The sequence below is a fragment of the Coenobita brevimanus genome, chromosome 106 (genome assembly GCF_032717465.1).
Source record: "Coenobita brevimanus isolate Jiangsu-jjx chromosome 106, ASM3271746v2, whole genome shotgun sequence".
Taxonomy (NCBI): Eukaryota; Metazoa; Arthropoda; class Malacostraca; order Decapoda; family Coenobitidae; genus Coenobita; species Coenobita brevimanus.
This window is the reverse complement of record NC_137059.1, coordinates 15,532,472-15,546,058: the sequence shown is the minus strand read 5'-3', so window position 1 is coordinate 15,546,058 and position 13,587 is coordinate 15,532,472. Positions and strand designations below refer to the sequence as shown.

The 13,587-nt window shown below is 42.3% G+C and overlaps 1 protein-coding gene across 1 annotated transcript; it reads right to left on the bottom strand.

Moving 5' to 3' along the window:
- Nucleotides 1-5,453: 5,453 nt before the first annotated feature.
- On the bottom strand, nt 5,454-10,880 carry LOC145416545 (uncharacterized). Its single transcript, XM_080285511.1, has 6 exons — nt 10,840-10,880; nt 9,228-9,295; nt 7,800-9,089; nt 6,613-6,673; nt 5,988-6,088; nt 5,454-5,812 (listed from the first exon to the last, which is right to left on the bottom strand). The coding sequence occupies exons 1-6, from the start codon at nt 10,878-10,880 to the stop codon at nt 5,454-5,456; spliced, it is 1,920 nt and encodes a 639-aa protein (XP_080141637.1).
- Between the last annotated feature and the right edge of the window lie 2,707 nt (nt 10,881-13,587).

The following is a 13,587-nucleotide window of genomic DNA, read 5'->3' as shown; positions in this document are numbered from 1 at the left end:
GCGAGAAATATATTATATTACAGATGGGGCTACTGATGTAAGGAATGGAATCAGATGTCAGAAAGAAGACCAACAGAGGTAAGGAAGGACATGATATTATGGAAGGAAAAATACGGTGATTCTCGGAGAAAGTCTGCAAGAAGCAGGGGACGTTGGAGGTGAGACAAAAAGGAAACGAAATACATCACTGTAGAGTGTAAAGAGGACAATCAAGGAATATATGCCGTACAGAAAGAATGGTATTGCAACGAGTACAAAGGGGAGGGTGACCACCAGACATCAAATACAAGTGGGTAAGTCTAGTATGACCAATTCTAAAACGAACTAAAGCAGTCTCCCACCTCCTATTACGGTGGCAAGGGGTCAACCTGGGGGAAATAAAGGGTTTAACAGCACGTAATTTATTATTAGTGACAGAGTCCCAACAAGACTGCCACTGGTGTTGAAGGAGGGAAGATAGGGCAGGAAGAAAGTCAGAGACTGGAATGAGGAAGGAAGGAGAGACATGCCTGTTAACAGCCATGCAAGCCAACTGATCAGCACGTTCATTGTTCATGATGCCCACATGTCCTGGGACCCAACAAAACTGGACTGTTTTACGACGAGAGGAGATACGCAACAACCATTCCAAGATACGAAGGACTACAGGGTAAGAAGTAGAGGGTGACTGAAGAAGGGACAGAGCACTATATGAATCAGAGAACATCACAAATGAGGGTGAGGAGGCACGACAAATATACCGCAATGCAAACAAGAGGGCATATAACTCCGCTGTTAGAACACTTGCACAAATAGGAGGGCTGAAATGATAAAAGGTGTTAGGAAAGGGAATCGCGAATCCAACACCTGCAGGGGTTTTTGAACCATTAGTGTACATAGGTACTACAGAGGAAAGGTGGGAGAGATAGTCTGAAAACTGGGAACGGAGAATGAATGAAGAAGAACCGGACCTGGTATAAGGGAAAATGGAAGGTCAAACATGGGGTCGTGGAAGTACCCACAGAGGGAAAAGACATGTGCGGAAAGAGAAAACATTACTTACAGTAAGGAAAGAGTGTGAGAAGAGAGTATGAGTTCGAACTGCAAAAGGTGGCTTGGTCCTAGGAGTGGAAAACATGTCTAATTCAGGACTGGGAGGAAGTAGAGAAGAGTTATGAGGAAAACAGTGCAACTTAGCGTAGGCACAAAGAGAAAGTAGAGCATGACCGCAGAAGAGTGATGGAACTCCTGATTTGGCATACAGACTCTCAGCTGGGGAAGGCTTAAAAGTTCCAAGAGCCAGACGCAACCCGTGATAATGCACAGAATCAAGTTGGTGGAGGACGGTGTCTGAAGTAGAAGAATAAACTTGGCAAGCATAGTCAAGTTTGGAGAGAACGAAAACAATACAGAGACGAAGGAAAGTAGTCCGATCAACACCCACGACATGTGAGACAACGTTTGTAAGAGACGGAGGCGTTGCAAGGCTGAGATTTTCAAGGAGACAATATGATCCTTCCAAGTAAGACGGGAGTCAGAAAGAAGGCCACACAAGGAAGTGGAGGTTTTGTATGGAAGAGGAGAGTCACAGAGAAAATGAGGTGGTTGAGAAATAAGATGAGAACGAGTAAAAGTAATTGCATGAAACTTAACAGGAGAGAACCAAAAGCCATGAGAAGTAGCCCATTCTGAGGCAGCAGAAACCGCGCATTGCATAAGATCACCAAGGGCAGAGATATCACAATCTGAAGCATATATTGCAAAATAATCAATATATAAAGAAGAGCGAACACCAACTGGGAGACAGGAAAAGAGCTCATTAATTGCCAATAAAAAAAAAAGAGTAGTGCTAAGAACAATGCCTTGGGGAACACCTTCATATTGTGGGAATGGATCTGAATAAGTATGCTGAACACAAACTCTAAAAAAACGAGCTGACAGAAAATTCTTTAAGAAAACACCAAGGTTACCATCAATACCACAAGAACAAACTGTGCGTAAAATATAGTAGTGCCAGGCTGTGACATAAGCCTTCTCAAGTTCAAAGAACACTGCAACAACAGATTGCCGAATGGCAAAGGCTGAACGGATATAAGTCTCTAGATTTAGGTGGGAAGTTAAGGTGCTGCGAGCTTTTTGAAAACCAAACTGTGAAGAGGACAAAAGCTGCTTGGATTCCAGGAGCCACATAAGACGATGATTTATCATACGCTCAAACAACTTGCAAAGACAGCTAGTAAGAGCAATGGGGCAATAATCTTGAGGGGCATGGCCTTGCTTTCCCAGTTTAAGAAATGGGAGAATGACAGCATTACGAAAAGAGGGAGGAAAAACAACTTTGTCCAGATATGATTATAAATAGCTAATAATAAGGCCAGGGCCTGGGGGTAAAGGTGACGGAGCATATTATAGTGTATGCCATCAGGACCCTCGCAAGTGTTCTTACAAAGACGAAGGGCAGAGGACAATCCATGGAGCGTGAATGGAGCGTTATATGACTGACTAGACGACGCTTGAAGACAACAGACGTACATTCAGTAGCAGCTTTAATGGCACGGAATTCAGGTAAGAGATGAGAGCCGCTACTAACATTACTAAAATGAAGACCTAAGCCATTAGCAACTAGATGAACATCTGCAACTGACTCCCCATCCAAGTGGAGGACAGAGGAAGGCATGGGAAGATGTTTACCAGCTATTTTGCGTATACATTTCCAAACGGAAGCAATGGGTGTATTGGCAATAACGGTGGAAACGTATAATCTCCAGCTATGGCCTTTAGCCCAGTTAACAATCTTACAAAGAAGAGCGTGGACCTTTTTAAACAGTAGAAATGCACTCTGTTCATCCGGGGTGTTGCGTTTGCGTAACTCTTCCAACGTGCACGTTTAACATGAAGTGCCACAGTACAATCCGAATCCCACCAAGGCACACACTTCAAAGTAAAAGGACAGGACGACCTAGGAATCACAGTCAAAGCTGCACTCAGAACTCAAACAGTAAAATAGGTGAGCATATCTAAAACAGTGGAGAAGGAAGAAGGGGTTATAGAAGGAACAGTTAAAGAAGTAAATGACAGCCAGCCAGCTTTCGGAAAACTCCATCGAGAGGGTCTGATTACCGGACAATATGTAGTAAGAGTAAGTTTGATAGGAAAGTGATCACTATATACAACGTCCGAAAGAACAGACCAATGGAAATCTAAAGAGAAGGGGAGCACAAGGACAGATCCAAACAGAAGAAAGTACGAGTTTTAGCATCAAAATGCATCGAAGTTCCTGTATTCAACAAGGATATATCATTATTAAAAATAAAAGACTCAAGGTTGAGGCCACGCAAATTAGTAATGGCATCGCCCCATAATGCATGACGACTGTTAAAATCTCCCAATAAAATTGGGATGGGTAACTGGGATAATAAAAGAGATAAGGCAAAGAAATCAATAGGCTGGGAGGGATAGAAATAATAGAAACCACCGTAATCGAACGTCTGAGAAAAACACAAATAAAATGACATGGAACAGTGGCGTTAATGGACAGACGTTCAAGAGGAACTGTATGGTTGACTAAGACAGCTGAAACAGAAAGAGAAGCAGGAGAGAACAAGAAACAATAGCAGGGTATAGGTACCAAAGGGGAAGACAATCGGGGTTCTTGTAAACAGACTAAGGACGGATAGTGAACTGAAATAAGATAGCGAAGGTCATTGTGAAGGGTTGTAAAACTGCGTATGCTCCATTGTAAAATAGACATACTAAAACCTTAAAACACCAAATAAAAGTGAAACCTAACAGAAAAATAGAATCTAGGAAAGATAAAAGGAAATTAATACTAAAGATAAAATATAATACACAGGAAGTAAAAGATCAATCCACAGAAAGTAAAATATATTACTATCTCTCTATCTATTGCCAGACGCCTTAATCCCTTATGGGGTGGCCACAAACAAATCACCTCCATATTGCCCTGTCCCCCACCATTCCACTGCCCTGCTCCCAATTCACACACCCCTCTCTCATATCTCTCTCCACTCCATCCCTCCATCTCATCCTTGGCCTTCCCCTCCCTCTCTCACCCTCCACCTCACTTACATACACTCTCCTCATTAGTTTCTCACTCTCCATCCTCTCCACATGGCCAAACCACCTCAAAGTGTTTCTCCTAACACTTCCTATCACATCCACATCCACACCAGAATGCACCTTCACTTCCTCATGTGTCAGTCTATCTCTCCATGTGACTCCACAGGCTCCTCTCAAATAACTCATTTCTACTGCTCTCACTCTTGACTTATGCCCCTCCAACAACGTCCAAGCTTCACTTCCATACGTTAGAGTTGGTATCACAATACTGTCATATAATAACTTTTTCACTTCCATGCTCACTTCCCTGTTTCTTATCACTGCTTTCATGGGACCAGCAACCTTTATTCCCTGCTGTACCCTTTCAAGCACCTCACCCTCCAAACTTCCATCCTTAAGTAAAATATAATGCGGAATAGTAACATATATTGCTGAGTCATTAGGATGGTAGGAATAGGGGCAGAAGGTGGAAGTGGTGGACAAGCAGGACGGCCACCACAGCCTGGAGGCATGGGGAGAGATAGAGGGGAAGGAGTATTGGAAGAACTGGAAAAGGAGGGGGGCAGAGAGGAGGAGGGGACAGAAGGTGAAGGAGGGGGAAATGAAGGAAGGAGAGGAGTAGGAGGGAGATCAGGCAGTACAGGATGAACTTCAACAGAGAGGGTACAGCACTGTCTACTGAATATGGCGTAGAAGTTAAAATGTAATCCATAATCTTGGGGATGGTTTCACTGTCGTCATCACCAGAGGGTTTTGCATTACAATCAGCCGGTGGTGAGGCAGTCCAGAGACATGACTGAGGAGACTGCTGAGATGTGGACTTCGATGCGGCAGAGTGTATCGATCGAGAGGGGCAGGTATTCGTCGCGCGAACTTTACGAGCCGGAGAAGTAGGAGGATGGGCAAGAGAGATTTACATTTCAACATGATGGGTAGTCTGTGCTTACCACCAGAGGAGGATGGGGGTCAGACAGGAAGTTGGGCCAGAGGCGCCAAACGGCCAGTATGAGAAACAGAACTGGAGGAGTGAGAGGAGAGATGTGGTTGGGAATGGAGGGATGGACAAAGAGAAGGAACAGGTAAGGAAGGGGATGGAGAGGAAGTAGGGGTTGAGGAATCTAAAACAGAGAAAGAATTAGAGACAGGATCAAGAGTAGTCTGTAAGGGAAAGACTGAGGTAGAGGGGAAGTTAGGTAGAGAGGAGGGAGAGGTGGAAATAGGAGTACTAGGAGGAAGGGAAGAGGAGACAACGGTCACAGGGGTAGGGACAGAGTGAGAGGTGGGAAGACGAGAGGTGGGAGGAGAGGAAGAAGGGGCAGCAGATACAGAGACAGGTGCAGAAGGGGAAGATGAAATAGTTCTGGCACTAGAAGTTACTATGGGAGAAGAACGAGCTACACGTACATAGGTAACGTTAGGATGGTGACCGAGGCCGCGAACTCTGCAACGAGCCTCACGAAGGGAGAGGCCAGTTTTCCAGCAGATGCTGGACACTTCTGCTTTGAAGAGGTAGACGGGACATTGTTGGTAGGTGGCAGAATGGCTACCCTGACAGTTAGGGCAGCATCGGATGGTGGAAATGCATTCTGAGGTGGTATGACTGGCCAGTGCACAGCTAGCGCAGACTGCAGATGATCGGCAGTATTTGGCTGGATGACCAAAGCGCCAACAAGATGTGCACTGGTAAGGAGATGGAATAGACTCACATACTTGGAGAACAGTGCCTCCAATGATGACTGTGGGGGGCAGACCGCTAAAGACAAAAACTATTTTTACGATATTAGCATGCTCTTGGCGTCGTCCACAAGGAGGAGTTGCATAACAATGGACTGAACATATTGGATGAAGCTGTTCTGAAAGGATTAGCTCAATGTCATTAGAGCAATCTGTGAAAGCCCTCTGGCCAAAAGACATCAAAGATGGTAAACGGATGGTGCCACTGGCAGAATTGAGCTGGATGCCTAAAGACACGAAGATGGGTTGTCCTGCATTGTTGACCAGGGACGTCACTTTCTCGGCTTGGGCAGCACTGTGAACAACAAGGAGGCGGGAACCATTCGGACAGGCCAAGAAGGTGACATCCCTGCCTACTTGTCAAAGTAGAGAGAGGTGGAGCGAGAGGTCATTGGTCGTATCATGGACACTGACAATTTTGACCATGTCTGTGAACCGAAAATTGAGGAGGTGAGGGACGAGGCAGGTACACAGGAAGAAGGACGAGGTCGGGAGAGGAAGACAGAGGACACAGAAGGATTAGAGACAGGTGAAGGAGAAAGGTAAGGATGAAGTGTGACAATAGTAGGACTGACTGAAGTAGACAGAGCAGAAGCTGGAGGAGTGGAAGACACAGTAGGCGGGAAGGATGGGGTGTTTAATGTAACCGAATGTGTAGGGAAGGGGAAGAAGTTGAGGCCACAGTCAAAAGGGAGTCGTGGGTCGTCACCATAATCAGGTGAGAAGTAACTGTATCTATATAATGTGAATTGGTAGACTTCACCCCCCCCACCCACCACAGAGCCCAATGAGGGGAGGCTAATGTTGGGTCCAACTCACCCAACAGCCCCAGGGATAGCGGAAGTGGTACACGCGGACACGGTTTGGTGTGGAGTGGCAGCTATGGGCCAATGCGGTGCCCATCAAACAGGGCCTGCTTGACCCTAGCCAAGGTTGACTGAGCAAACACATGGCCAGCCGATCTGTCCAGCAAGTCCACATTGGACCGCCTGTCTCATGCCAACCCACCTACTAAAGGAGCATGTTGCCCACAGCAGGGAACTGCACCCTGCCTCATGGTGGACTCAACTCCCAAATTGAGGGGCGCAAGCAATATACAGGTCACCATGTACGGCAAACACGTGGGGAGGAAGCAGTCTTGCCCGAAATGACAAAAGGGGCTGAGACTAGTATCATAACTAAAGGCCTCTACTATTTGGTGATGACAGGGGAAAAGGAAGGAAAAAGCAATAAAATAAGAAAAAGAGCCTCGCAAAATTGGTTGAGACAGTGACAGGGACCCAAGGAGAGGGGAGGGCGCAGAGCAGAGACCCCACCATAGCTCCACCACTCGTCAAGATCCAATCGACGTCTCTGAAGCCTCCCCACGACAACAGCGAGCAAGGAAACAGGGGGGATGCCTGGTTAAAGCCTAATTTCTTCTTCAAGCTTTGCCACATTTATCTAACTATTGCCAGACGCCTTAATCCCATACAGGGTGGCCACAAACAAATCATCTCCATGTCACCCTGTCCCCTGCCATTTCACTGCCCTGCTCCCAGCTCACACCTCCCTCCCTCATATACCTCTCCATTCCGTCCTTCCATCTCATCCTCGGCCTCCCCCTCCCTCTCTCCCCCTCCACCTCACTCACATATACTCTCCTCATCAGTCTCTCACTCTCCATCCTCTCCATATGGCCACATATATCATAACTATATAATTGTTTCCACACCTGAATGAACTGTCAGGTATCAAGTGAATAAGAATTTTTATTTTTCTACACAGCTTTCCAGTCATGACATTTGAAATTTTTTCACTCCTGAACTGATACTGGAAAGAACCTATAATAAAACTGTTTACCCCATTCATTACACTTGAATTTCTTCATTCCTTAATGAATTAAACAGTGTTGCATGACATCAACTGAGTCATCTGTTTACCACATTAAGCACACTAGAAACTCTTCCCTACACAAGGATTTAAAAGGTGTTTAGTAAGAATACTTTTCATACCAAAATGCTTACCACATTCATTGCACTTGAACTTCTTCACTCCTGAATGAATTGATAGGTGTTTGGTGAGACTACGCTTTTGTGCAAATAGTTTACCACATTCATCACACTTGAAATTCTTCACTCCTGAATGAATTAATAGGTGTTTGGTGAGATTTTCCTTCAATGTAAATCGTTTACCACATTCATCACACATGAAATTCTTCACTCCTGAATGAATTAATAGGTGCTGAGTGAGACCAGACTTCTGGGCAAACAGTTTACCACATTCATCACACTTAAAATTCTTCACTCCTGAATGAATTAATATGTGCTTGGTGAGATTTTCCTTCCATGTAAATCGTTTACCACATTCACCACACTTGAAATTCTTCACTCCTGAATGAATTACTAGGTGTCTGATGAGATCACGCTTCTCTGTAAACTGTTTACCACATTCATCACACTTGAAATTCTTCACTCCTGAATGAATTAATAGGTGTTTGGCGAGACCATTCTTCTGTGTAAATTGTTTACCACATTCATCACACTTGAAATTCTTCACTCCTGAATGAATTACTAGGTGTCTGATGAGATAACGCTTCTCTGTAAACTGTTTACCACATTCATCACACTTGAAATTCTTCACTCCTGAATGAATTAATAGGTGTTTGGTGAGACCATTCTTCTGTGTAAATTGTTTACCACATTCATCACACTTGAAATTCTTCACTCCTGAATGAATTACTAGGTGTCTGATGAGATAACGCTTCTCTGTAAACTGTTTACCACATTCATCACACTTGAAATTCTTCACTCCTGAATGAATTAATAGGTGTTTGGTGAGACCATTCTTCTGTGTAAATTGTTTACCACATTCATCACACTTGAAATTCTTCACTCCTGAATGAATTACTAGGTGTCTGATGAGATCATGCTTCTCTGTAAACTGTTTACCACATTCATCACACTTGAAATTCTTCACTCCTGAATGAAATAATAGGTGTTTGGTGAGACCATGCTTCCGTGCAAATAGTTTACCACATTCATCACACTTGAAATTCTTCACTCCTGAATGAATTACTAGGTGTTCGATGAGACTATGCTTCTCTGTAAACTGTTTACCACATTCATCACACTTGAAATTCTTCACTCCTGAATGAATTAATAGGTGCCGAGTGAGATGATCCTTCCGTGTAAATCGTTTATCACATTCATCACACTTGAAATTCTTCGCTCCTGAATGAATTAATAGGTGCTTAGTGAGACCAACCTTCTGAGAAAACAGTTTACCACATTCATCACACTCGAAATTCTTCGCTCCTGAATGAATTAATAGGTGCTGAGTGAGACTAGCCTTCTGAGAAAACAGTTTACCACATTCATCACACTTGAAATTCTTCACTCCTGAATGAATAACTGCATGTTGGGTAAGACTGTTCTTAAAAGGAAATGCTTTACCAGACTCTAAACATCTGAACTGCTCAACTTCAGCTGAGGACACTGTGTCCAGGACAGTCTCATTGTCACTGAGGAATATTTTGTCACAAACCTCACACCCTGACTGTTCTTCCTTTACCACCTCCAATATTTTGTCACCCACCTCACACTCTGACTGTTCTTCCTTTACCACCTCCAATATTTTGTCACGCACCTCACACTCTGACTGTTCTTCCTTTACCACCTCCAATATTTTGTCACCCACCTCACACTCTGACTGTTCTTCCTTTACCACCTCCAATATTTTGTCACGCACCTCACACTCTGACTGTTCTTCCTTTACCACCTCCAATATTTTGTCACGCACCTCACACTCTGACTGTACATCTGGTTCTTCCTTTACCACCTCCAATATTTTGTCACGCACCTCACACTCTGACTGTTCTTCCTTTACCACCTCCAATATTTTGTAACTCACCTCACATTCTAACTTTACATTTGGTTCTTCCTTTACCACCTCCATTATATCATTCCTTCCACCTCTCTCAACTTCCACTATACTTCAGTTACTCTACCTTGGTGTTAATCTTACTGTCTACCACCAACAGGATGACTTGCCCTCATTGTACCCATGCTCAGTCATAAGATGCTCCCATTACAATGAACAGTGTCAAAAATTCATCACTATTACTGGATAATAATAGTACATATATAAAATGGATAATATTTCAAAACATAAAAAATGGATAAAATTTCAACACAGACTATTATTCCTTCAACCCTTTGGCCACGACCTATCATTTCTCGGTCATTCCCCTGGTTGCGGCCTAAGTCCCTAAAAAATTGTGCTAATTATACTGTTACTTTTCCAATGGGAAATTACTGTGAAGTTCTAATTTTTTTAGTGTGATAATGGTAAAAAATGCACATTTCTCTACAAAAATACTTTAAGGCTATAAGAAAAAAATGCGAAAATTAATTTTTGCAATTGTGTGATTTTGCAATAATGACAGAATTATTTATGTCAAGCAAGGTTTTCACTTGTATATCTACACTTGACACATGTACAGTACACTGTCTGTTGGCACACAAAGAGAAATCAAAACTAACCATATCTGTACACGAACATTGTAATTTTCTGAGAAAAAAATGAAAAAATAATTTTTGCTATTCTCTAATTTTGCTATAATGACAAGATATTTACTTCAAACAAGGTTTTTCACTTGTATATATACACTAGACACATGTATACTGTTTGTTGGCACATAAAAGAAATCAAAACCTACTGTATTTAGAGAAAAACAACAGACGTGTAGATGGAAATGTGTTTTTTTCGGCTGTGGACTGTGGTTGCCTGACTTGCCACAAAGAATAATTGGTAGGGCGACCACAGTCACCTAACACGGCCAAAGGATTAAATATTGCTAACACGTGAATGCTTCTGAACCGTAACTTTAAACATACAGGCCATCACTGCTGAGTCAATTCAGGCATATTACCACCATCTTCCTTACTTCAAATGTTGTTACCCTTTGTTGGATGTGCTAACACAACATAAGATGTGCCCTCAGTCCTGTTTTGTACTTATCATCCATTACTCAGGCAGTGACGACAGTGTTTATGACACTTTTACTGCTCTGACTCCAGCTGTGAACCTGGAACAACAGCCGCCATTAGACCAGCATTTCCATGAAGTTAAGTACATGGTCCAGTGAACCCTTATTTTGCATGGAGCTCATTTATACTGACAAAAAAGAAAAAAAAATGTTCAGGTTCATTTTAATGGTTATTCAATTTGCAAAGCAATAAAAGACATATAGAAATGTATATTAAAACAGCTAAAGAAAAAATACTGTGTCTTTGTCTTACTAGGGGCTTGTTTGCAAATCTGTGTACAACATGAACTTTTATAAAAAAATATATATAATTTAACATTTAATATAACTTTACTGTTACATTCATGACCAATACATCTTTAACCCTTAAAATGTGTAATCATCAAGTAACTGCTATATTACTTTTGGAATGTATTCTGAACTTCCTACCACCTCATTATTGTGCATCAGAGACATGGATAGCATCAACTGTGGCACAGTTTGACAGTAAGCCACACAATACTGGAATCACTCCTGTATTGAAGATAACAAAAACTTTAAAGAGCCAAAAGAGGAATCTTTGGGAATATTTATAATTCAATTTTCCCCAATACCAAAACAAAGGGATTCTTAACCTTTTTTTTTTCTGTGCAGATTTCACTTACACAATGCATGGTACAACCTAGGAATACATTATAGCCATGCAAAACAATGGTTTACAGTACAACACTTTATAAAGGCAGAGGCAGAAACATAAACATGAAGATTTGAGTCTTGGCACAGTCATTACCTTTTAGCAGGGGTCAACATCAGCTCCTCAGATGAACTGACTGCAAGCTGCCTTGTGCATGTCCAGTTGCCCTCTCACCACACACCTGAATCGCAGATCACTTCATTACATACACAATGGTACACTATCTATTGGGCAAGTACTTCATGGTACATCAATGCAACTATGTAATACTTTTATAAGTCATTGATCTGGAATCAACAGATTAATGTGTACATCCTGAGGAAATACAGAAACCAGTAAAGCTTAAATGTAAAGCATTTCTAAAACAAAGATACATACAACAATTGTAATTACATAATTTAAACAATAACTGAAATTATGAGGTGGTGGCAACAATCATCCACTCACTTGATGTATGGTAGTACTGAACATCTCCCTTCCCCTTTCTCACTTTATTTCCGTCTGCCTTCCTCTCATCTTACCTCTCCCTTCCCTTTCTGTTACTTTTTATGACTCTTCTTTCCATATCATGTGGCTCTATGCTCAGTAGGGTAGGTTCATTATAAAACTACTATCTTGGACAAGTAGAGATAATTAGGACTCAGTATTATGATGTCTGACAAGAAGTTTTAGATCCATCACTTGTATAGTTTTTTGAGGAAATCGATCTAAAGACAAATACAAATATCAGTGACCCATTGAATTTTTTCACAATTTTACTCTGACTTTCGTTTGTATGAAAGCATAGTATATGTGCATTCACTGAGCCTGACTTTTGTCATGTTGCAGGTATGTTACGTTGTGATACATTTCTTGAAAATGGGAAGAACTCGCAATTCTGCAGTGTCAACTTGGACTGGTACAGCCAGAAAGTTCTGCAGTCACCTTTCGCCGCTGGATAAAACCGAACCGCCTACACTCTGCCAAGTAATACAGTATTGCTATTATCTGCAGAACAGTCATCCCCATGTAAAAGATTACGCTACTGCTAAGATGATAGCAAAGGATGTCATCGACATCTGGGGGGCAGTCAACCCACGGCTTACCCTGCATGGAGAGTATTACGTGGTGAAAATGGTCAACAGAGTGTGCTTCAAGAAAGCAAAGGCCATCAACAGGAAATCTCTTCCTACAGTTCAGGAACAGAAACTGAAAGCAAAGTTAGATAAGCTTTTTGATATTTCCGCCTGTATATGTGAATTGCCTGTCCGTAACTGTGATGACAAATCTGTGAAGTGCAGCAAAGAAAACTGTCAAGTCCAGCATATTGTCTGCACTTGTCCTCCTAGAAAGAAGGTGAATATTTTCTCTGATTTATAATTGGTTCTATGTGTGCATTATTCAGCTGAATCCCATTGGGCATGCAATATAATGCACATATTTCTTATTTCTGGTTCCTATACAGGACAGGCAATACCTAGATGATCAGAGAGCTAAAGTGGGGACCAAAGGCTCTTTCCAGTTGGGCCCTGTTGATAGAGCCGACTCAAGGAGATGCCAAAAAATGGCAGCTGATGTCGAAAGACTCAAGAGACAGGCTGAAAAGCACAGGGAAGCTGATGTGGTAGCTTCTACGACCACGTCTGCCCATGTTCTTGAAAGTGATACGGAAGAATTTGGACGGGAAAAATATGAATAACATATATTTTCCGATAAACATGTGACGTATTTCATTCTTCCACCCACTTAATGTAGTGGTTTTGTCTTTAGGGTAGCTCTACATTGAGTGGCAAGCTAAATGATTTCCTGTAAACCAGGAAAGCATTTACAACGCTGGGTGGTAACCTTATAACCAATCAACACGTGTTCCCTACATGACAATAAGTGGGTTGGCGGAGGGTTAGTGCCCCTCCCCGGAAAACAATCAGCTAAAAATACGAACAAGAAGCCTCAGACCAGGACTGACCAAAAGGTGATAACTAAGGACCGAACAAAGGACATGGTACAGATAGCTACTTGGAATGTATGGGGTGTAAATGATGAGGTGAAAGAGAGATTGTCTAGGTGCTTGTGGGAGCAAAAGTGGATGTATGTGGAGTAACTGAAACTAAAT